Raw genomic sequence first — 8,335 nt, 5'->3', positions numbered from 1 at the left:
AAAATATTTCTCTCTCTCTCTCTCTCTCTCTCTCTCTCTCTCTCTCTCTCTCTCTCTCTCTCTCTCTCATGAGTTTTTCACGTTTGCATTTTTTTTTTTTTTTTATAACCGGGTAATCCTAGGCCCAAAGGACCCAGACTAATCCCGACCCACACGCACAACCGGCACCACACGTGTGGGATGTGAAGCACCCGAAGGTGGCCGGAGGGGAAATCTCCATACTCTGGGTGTTGAACCCACGACCTCTTGTTCAGGAAGTGGGCTCTCAAATCAACAGAGATGGGGAGATCCCCACGTTTGCATTTATAGTGAAGTAAATATAATTCAAGTCTCTGAACGAAAAAAAGAAGATAAAGACTCTCCCTCCTGTCCCACACACAAACATGCGTTGTCCACCTTTACATTCATTATGGAGTATTTGTTAATAAATTTTTAATCCGTGAAAAAAATTAATCAACTTTAACTGTGTTGACAAAAAAACCTTAATAAAAGAGTAAACAAAATATCTAAAATATCATTTACATGTATAAATATCTAAAATCCAAAAGTAATTTTCCCATCATTTAAATATACGTATTTTTAAGATCTTGGACATGATTTTAGGTACTTATAAGTGATTTTGAAAAATGTTTAACGATAAAACGAATAGATTTGGTCACTTTCAAATTTTATTTTCTGGGATAAAGAAGAAAATCACGTATATTTATACATAAAAAGGATATGTATACAATATATATTAAAAAAAAAAAACTAATTTATTTTGGTAAGGGAAAATTAATGTATGTGCGACAATGCGTGTGTGATGGGAATGTTAACTTTAACGTGAGCTTTAAGAGAGGATATATTAGTACACAAGGTTAGACCATATGAGGTAATGATTAGCCATAATAGCGAAGATATTATATGCTCGTTAGTCGTTACATATTGTAAATGCATATAATATTTTATTTTATATTACAGTATATCTACGTGAAATTATAACGTGGAATTATGGCATTTCAGCTTTTTTGCTTACATCCCAAGATACATGTCGGGCCCACTTTTAATTTCTCTCGTGTCTAGTATCATAGCCTGTAAACCTTTCGTTATTTCGACTATATATATATATATATATTACAAATTTTTACATTATTGTTATTGTCAGTAAACAGTTTCAGACTCTCTTAGGTATCCATGGTGAAGCCGCTGAAACATTTGGAGGGTTTTAAAGACCAAGTGGAACGATAAGGTTCGGTTGGTTTTGATTGAAGACATGAAACGGAGGAGACTCTTAATTACTAATCTTCATGCTTATATATGAAATTTTAATACTAGTGTACTATAATGTTAAAACTAAATTTCATATATTAATAACTTGATATAAATTAATTAATTGATGGGTTTTAATGGTTTTTTCCTTTCTTTTTTCTCCTCCTCTTGGTCTACTATATACTCCATCCGTTTCAGATTAATTGTAGTTTTAGAATTTTTCACATTTTTTTTAGAAAATACAGAAAAAGACACTTATAACCTTATTTAATGATAAAAATAATGTTATCACTAATAATTTATTGGAATTTGTGAGGGATAAAATTGGAAACTATTGTAAAAAGCTATCTTGGAAATGTAGAATGACAAATATTTTGAAACATAGAAAATAAACTAAAACTACAAATATTTTGAAACGGAGGGAGTATCTTACTTCATCTTCGGTTTTCTAAAAAAATCAAGAAAATACTATATTCAGAAAAATAAAATAAAAAAATTCGGTCTCATCATTTACAAAATGTTTCTATTAGATCATTCCACTCAATTCTAAAAACCGCATGTTTTAAATAACTAATATCTGAAATCTTCCATTATATGTTCCTTACGAATGAGGAAATCTCTAAAAAAGTACACAATTATTCGGAGTGATTTGGCCTCTCTAGGACCCATATGCTTAAGAGTTATAAAAACAGAAATTCACTTGAAATATCTTAATGTATGGAGCATTCCATATACACAATATATATATATATATATATATATATATATATATCAAAATGTTTATTGCATTGTTTCACAATCTATGAAGCAAGATATTGAAATGGAGAAGAATGGTGAAATCAACAAAATATCGTATTAAATTTATATTTGGTGCAAGATCATGAACCGACTTTGAGATTTGTACATGCATGAAGAAAAAAAGGGCATACAAATTCACCAACTAATCAACTCATCAGTAGGTGGCCCATTATTTTCTTTCATATGGAAAATAATATCTTTATATACGCATCTTCCTATTCACATTTCTTTTGCAAACTACACGAACCATGCAATGGTGCATGCACTACAAAGTAAATTTTGCATATGAGCTTGTACATATGTATGTATGTTTGTTGATACACACACACACACACACACATATACATATATATATAACCGGGAAAATGAAGGATAATTGAAAATAGACAAAATTAATCAAGAGAAAAAGAAGAGCTTTACCAAAAAGAAAACGTAGCAAAGAATGGAAAATTAAGAGGAAAATAAGATCCAATGAAGTGATAAGGGAAGAATAAACACTTGAACCAGAGAGAGAGAGAGAGAGAGAGAGAGAGAGAGAGATTTGGGGTATGCTATTATTCAACATGGAAATCAAGGAAAGGGAAAGATGAGATGTTTTCCATGAGACAATCAAAATCCCAATCTCCGATTTTAGGGTTCTCCATCCTCAACATGTTACCCATCTCGACGCTGTCTGAATGGCCCTCGGTTCTGCTACAAAAGCAAGTATCTATGTCCATATATCCGTTGTTGCTTGTGCTGCAAGCAACAATATTTGTATCGTTGATGCTGCTTCTATCCTCTGACGGAGGAAGAACAGAGAATTCGCCTTCAACTGATCCGCTCTTACTGGTTGAATCTGGAATTGAATTACCATAATCACCCGATGGAACTTGAATGCAATCGCTTAAGCCATTAACGTTGAACATGTCTCCTGTATTTCCCACCTGGTTATCCATCATGGAGATCATCAAGGGATCAAACTGGTTGCTAACCATTGGTTGGAAGTTGCAGGAAAGCGATGAAGAAGAAGAAGAGTCCATGGACATGGGCATGCCCATCATCATGTCATCACGATGACCATTCGTTTGAGTTAACCCATATCCAATGTCTAGTTGTTGATCTCTTGGCTCCATCGAATTACTATTGCTGTTGTTAGGTGATGATGATATTGATGATGACGAGGACAACGTGCTGTTATTGTTCTTCAGTCTCTTCTTCAATGTTGAATTCCAAAAGTTCTTGATCTCATTGTCGGTCCTACCGGGAAGCCGAGCAGCTATCTGAGACCACCTGAAAATGTTTCGATACACTAATTTTATATTATGTATAATTTATTTTGTGTCCCGCAGGGCATCCACGGATATTTATGCAATATATATATATATATATATGTATATAGGAAAAAAAAAACAAGTGATGGAAATTGATTGTAATGAACCTATTGCCAAGAATGGAATGCAAATGGAGGATGAGATCCTCTTCTTGGGGAGAGAAGCCGCCGCGTTTGAGGTCAGGACGCAAGTAATTGATCCAACGAAGGCGACAACTCTTACCGCAACGTTGGAGACCAGCATTCCTAGCAATGTCGGTCCAACAGCCTTGTCCGTTGGTCAACATGTACTTTATCAGCTTCTCGTCTTCATCCGGAGACCACAGTCCCTTTCTTAACTTTGCCTTGCTGCTGTTGTTATTATTACCGTTCATAATGTTGGTCGCTGTGTTGCTGTCTTCGATGATCATATCCGCTTTCCTCATCATCATCATCAATGCGGAGACTAAATTATAAATCAACCCTTCCTTAGACCCTTTTGAGTTTAGTTCGAGGAGATAAGAAGAGAGGTATAGCGAACATAAACAACAATGTTTCGAAAGATAATCGATAGAGATAGAGACTGTAACAAGAAAGGGTCCGATGAATTGTGGGGGAGAATGTGATGATGCCTTTGTGGGAATTGCTTTAATGATATGAATACGAGTACTTGGATAGGAGAGAGAGAGAGAGAGAGAGAGAGAGAGAGGTGTTGGTTGGGGTTGATGGGTAGAGACGAGAACGGACTGGAAGGTGATCAAGAGAGAGAGATGATGATGTGAAGAAGAAGCAAGAATTGGGTGTTATTTTTGTGTGTTCGTAAAAGCATGATGACAGACTTGTGAGTGAAGAAAAATGCATCGAAAAAGACTGGTTAGAGTCAAAGACAAGAAGACCCATCTCTCTCTCTCTCTGGACACACGTGTGTTTGAAGGATGAAATGGCTCAAGGCTTCGTAGAGATCAGAGACGATGTTGTAGTACACTTTGCTAAATATGGCCACCCTAAAACGGAAAGTTTCGTATCCGACAGTATCATTTGGCTGATTTCCAAGCAACTTCCATTCTCCGACACCAATTAAAGCGACCCAAACTACATTCACAAAAATAATGTAGAACTCACTTCATATATATAACCTCAATTTAATTTCCCTCTTGTAAATATGATATATGGTCGATATCTTAATGTGTATAATAAAAAAAATTATGTTTTAGACAAGAGTATTTTTGACATGATAAGCTTAAGGGGCATTATATGAGAAGCAACGAAGAAACCCTAACATGAAGAGTTGGAACCATCACTATCTTGATGCGTTGTCAAGCTTATCTTCATGTATTATTTCCTTCATGCATACTATACCACTAATCCATGTCCCATGATACCAAAATAAAGTGTTATACAACAAGACTCTCAGTGCCGGTTTGATCTTATACCGTTGATTCGAATCTCATATGAAATCTAAATTACTTAATACGGGGCCATAGTATTATCACCCTAATCAATTGTAAAAGCAATGGTCGGCATCTTATGACTTGGGTCAACAAAGAGGTTGGTATCAACAAACAACAGAAACATTAGCAGTTACGATTCGAGTGTCGGTGCCACGAGAGAACACAATGCGTTCATACTGCGCATCGCATATGAGGGATTCTGCCAAAAAAAACTTGTACCACCTCATCGGCTAAATACCCGAGCATTTGGGCCATTCATGGACCACAGACCCACAGGGGCACGGGTTTGAGGTTAGATATCACCAAAATCCTGAGTACCCGACCAGTGCCAGCCCTATGTGCCAAAAAATTGCTAAACAAGTGATCTCACGAAAGAAATCCGAAAGGAGAGGGGCATTTATTCGTTAATTGATTCGTGATGCCCAGCAACAATGCATAGCACAAACAGAAAGTGAACAAAATAATGGCACAGATGAGGACATTTTTATCGCTCCCCGGAAATTTTCATTTAGGAACAAGGGGTAAAAACCTGAAAAAAGAAAGGTCCGATGCAGGGTGATCAGAGGTTGCTGAAGTCAATTGGTTCACGGAGGAGCCTCTCCATCTGCATTGCTCTCGTCTTAATGGACATATCGAGCACCTTCTGGTTAAACTCCACGATGAGCCCACCGTAAATACTGGGATCAATCTGGAAAAATTACCGATGAAAAAGGGTCAGAAATTCTATTTCCAGCATTAGATTATGACGCTATCGAACATGTATTACCTTCTGCTTGATTGTAACCTTCTTCCCTTGTCCAATTACATCTTGGAGTGTCTCTTTCAGTTCCTTCTCCTCCGCGGGGGGAAGAGCCTGTTTATCCAAACAGATTTATCGAGGAAATTAACAAAACCAGCCTTCACTTCCACGAGGAAAATCGGTCCAGATAATAATCGACAAGTAAATGCACTTGCATTATAATGATTCTGGGAAAAAAATATATGAACTTAAACTTACCATAACTGTGGTGACCAAAACGTTGACATCTCCTCTGTGTGCCTCGGTGAGCTCAAAAAATCTTCCCAAGATGCTCTGAATGTTCTTCAGCCGCCCAGACTCAGCCAAGATAGCTATTTAGCAAACAAAAAAACATTTTATCAAAAAATGATAATGCCTGCCAAAGGCTATGAATGGTTGGGGTTTCCAGAGTTTTTGGATTTTAAAAACCAAAAAATAACCATTCAAGTTTTTATAAAGTTGGTTTTCCTAAAAACTTGGAAAACCAATTTGAAGAAAATATCAACTAAAAACTAAAAAAACTCCCCTTTTTTTGGATTTACAAAACCAAAAACCAAAAACTAAAAACTAAAGCCAAAAACTCAAAATAAAAACTACTATCATACCATTCAAAGCCAAAATCATTAAACAAGATAATGACACAAGACTCATTATAAATTAGTATCCTACCAAGGAAGTTCCTCGTGATCTCAGTAAATTTAGCTTGCTCGCAAATGTCGAAAATAGCCTTAACACGGGTATCCCTAGGAACCGAGAGATCCTTTGTAAACTGTCCAAAGGTTGGGCTAGACTTTGTTGCCGCAACAACTGCACGAAGCTCTGACTCAACCTTGTCCAAGACATTGGTTTTCACAGCTGCAAGGTATAAGCTTGTAGCATATTTCCCTGATTCACCGGTCAAAACCAGGGGCACCTGAACAGGTAAGCGCAATCCACAGTGAAAACAAGAAATCCCCATCTCGCCAGGGAACAGACACCCAACTAATAAAAAAACAAATTCAACTATCCATAGATTCATTTGTTCTTTAAGAAACACTCCGTTTGTGGTGAGAAAAATGTCTTGATGGAAAAATAAAAACACAAACATCACTTAAAACAAATCACATTGGGGCAAACTCTAAGATCGACAAGAAAAGCCATAGCTTCGAAGAAATGTGTATGAGATAACAAGCACAAGCATCAATCACCTTAACATCACCGCCCTTTTGACCCGAAGCAGAGGCGAAACCACTGGTCAACTGCGATAAACAACACAATAGAAAGATTGACATCTATAAGATACATAAAAAGAAAAACAAGAGAGAGAGAGAGAGAGAGAGCAGCGTCAGGATTATCTGAGAATGATAACAATGACAGTAGCAGAGAATCAATGGCAGAATTCCTGAATTACTAAAAGGCCAGTATACGAAATCCCAGAAACATTTTCTGCAAAAAATAACTGGGAAATCTGCCGGTCTCTCCTGTTCTTCTACCTAACAAATAGATTATCAAAATCGATCGATCTGAAGAAAACCAACCAAATACAACCCAATTCATAAACATAATGAGTTCCACCCAACAGATCAATCATATTTTGTGCGTAACCATGAAGAGACAAAATACGATTTCCTCCGTCGATTTCTCGAAATTCGACCAACCTGAGGGATAAGCGGCGATGCGCGGCGAAAGTATCCAACGGAGGATAGAGTGTCCGATCTCGAGATCCTGTTGAAGAGAGAGAACGTCGATCTGAAACGACCAGCCATCGCAATTTTTCTTCGGATACAGAGAAAATGAAAACCCTAGAAATCGGAGTGGTAAACTTTCGAGGACTATGCTTTGCCCCAACGACGAACAGCAGTCGCAAGCAAATCGGTGAGACGGTATAACGGGGTTTCAAAGAACGTAACGTTATTGGGCTTTTATGTATTATTTGGGCCTTCAAAGGGCCCATTATAGTGTTATCGGCCTTAACACATCCATGCATTTTGCCGACCCACAATTCCCATTTATTATTGGTAAAAATAAATAAATTTAATATTCAGGGATTCAGGTTTGATATAAAGATGATGGTATTACATTTTATCGAAGACCATAACAGTCGATGTCAATTCAGTTGTTAATAAGTCCACCAACACGTTTGTCGCCAAAGAAGAACCGGTCAAAGTTATTTACTTGTATTAAACTATATAGGCGATGAATTAAGTCATATAAATTTGAATTATAATATTAATGAGGGCAAAGAACTATATATAATCATAGTGACATGATATATATTTGGTTCGGTCCGGTTGGATCATGAGATATTATTGTATTTTCTAAAAACAGTATCGTTCGATTTTTATGGGTCTAACCCTAATCGTTACAAGTGCGTTTGATTTCTTTCTATAATCTCAGGATTTTAGTTGGAAAGAATTATCAAATCATGCATGAGTGACGTGTACTATTCATGAGTGACGTGTACTATTCATGAACAATTAATTCGCATGATTTATTTCATATGAAAAAAATATTATGGTCGTTTGTTTCTTTTCTTCGACCATCATACAACGTGATTAAAAAAAAAAAACCCAAAATCCGTATACTTTCGTTATTTTAAAAACGTACAAAAAAAAATGCTAATCTCATTCAATGATATTACACAGATGTCTAATAATTCATTATTTGATTATTAAGGAAAAAAAATGATGAACGGTGGAGGTCGTGCCAAAAAGCCACGTGGCCCCACAGACACGTCTTTAGGCTTCTAGCTCTACCCGTCCTGAACACCGTGTCCTAATCTCATCTTCA

At 36.6% G+C, this 8,335-nt stretch overlaps 2 protein-coding genes across 2 annotated transcripts; both read right to left on the bottom strand.

The window, feature by feature from the left end:
* Positions 1–2,133: 2,133 nt before the first annotated feature.
* LOC104819072 (transcription factor MYB24) lies at positions 2,134–4,040 on the bottom strand. Its single transcript, XM_010548956.1, has 2 exons — positions 3,467–4,040; positions 2,134–3,318 (listed from the first exon to the last, which is right to left on the bottom strand). Exons 1-2 carry the CDS (start codon positions 3,790–3,792, stop codon positions 2,601–2,603), a joined length of 1,044 nt encoding a protein of 347 aa, XP_010547258.1. The 5' UTR covers positions 3,793–4,040; the 3' UTR covers positions 2,134–2,600.
* A 1,114-nt stretch (positions 4,041–5,154) lies between these two features.
* On the bottom strand, positions 5,155–7,409 carry LOC104819071 (ATP synthase subunit O, mitochondrial-like). Its single transcript, XM_010548954.1, has 6 exons — positions 7,204–7,409; positions 6,754–6,804; positions 6,236–6,479; positions 5,786–5,898; positions 5,555–5,641; positions 5,155–5,476 (listed from the first exon to the last, which is right to left on the bottom strand). The coding sequence occupies exons 1-6, from the start codon at positions 7,309–7,311 to the stop codon at positions 5,348–5,350; spliced, it is 732 nt and encodes a 243-aa protein (XP_010547256.1). The 5' UTR covers positions 7,312–7,409; the 3' UTR covers positions 5,155–5,347.
* Between the last annotated feature and the right edge of the window lie 926 nt (positions 7,410–8,335).

Source organism: Tarenaya hassleriana, unplaced genomic scaffold (assembly GCF_000463585.1).
Source record: "Tarenaya hassleriana unplaced genomic scaffold, ASM46358v1 Cleome3, whole genome shotgun sequence".
NCBI lineage: Eukaryota > Viridiplantae > Streptophyta > Magnoliopsida > Brassicales > Cleomaceae > Tarenaya > Tarenaya hassleriana.
Note: the sequence above shows the minus strand (reverse complement) of the source record. Positions and strands in the feature narration are given on the sequence as shown.

Excerpts from the sequence above, each read along its gene's own strand:
- LOC104819071 (XM_010548954.1), bottom strand. The coding sequence starts at position 7,311 with ATGGCTGGTCGTTTCAGATCGACGTTCTCTCTCTTCAACAGGATCTCG. Across the intron at positions 6,805-7,203 it reads CATCGCCGCTTATCCCTCAG|TTGACCAGTGGTTTCGCCTC; the intron begins GTTGGTCGAATT and ends TGTTTATCGCAG. Across the intron at positions 5,477-5,554 it reads AGGTTACAATCAAGCAGAAG|ATTGATCCCAGTATTTACGG; the intron begins GTAATACATGTT and ends TAATTTTTCCAG.
- LOC104819072 (XM_010548956.1), bottom strand. The coding sequence starts at position 3,792 with ATGATGATGATGAGGAAAGCGGATATGATCATCGAAGACAGCAACACA. Across the intron at positions 3,319-3,466 it reads CATTCCATTCTTGGCAATAG|GTGGTCTCAGATAGCTGCTC; the intron begins GTTCATTACAAT and ends AAACATTTTCAG.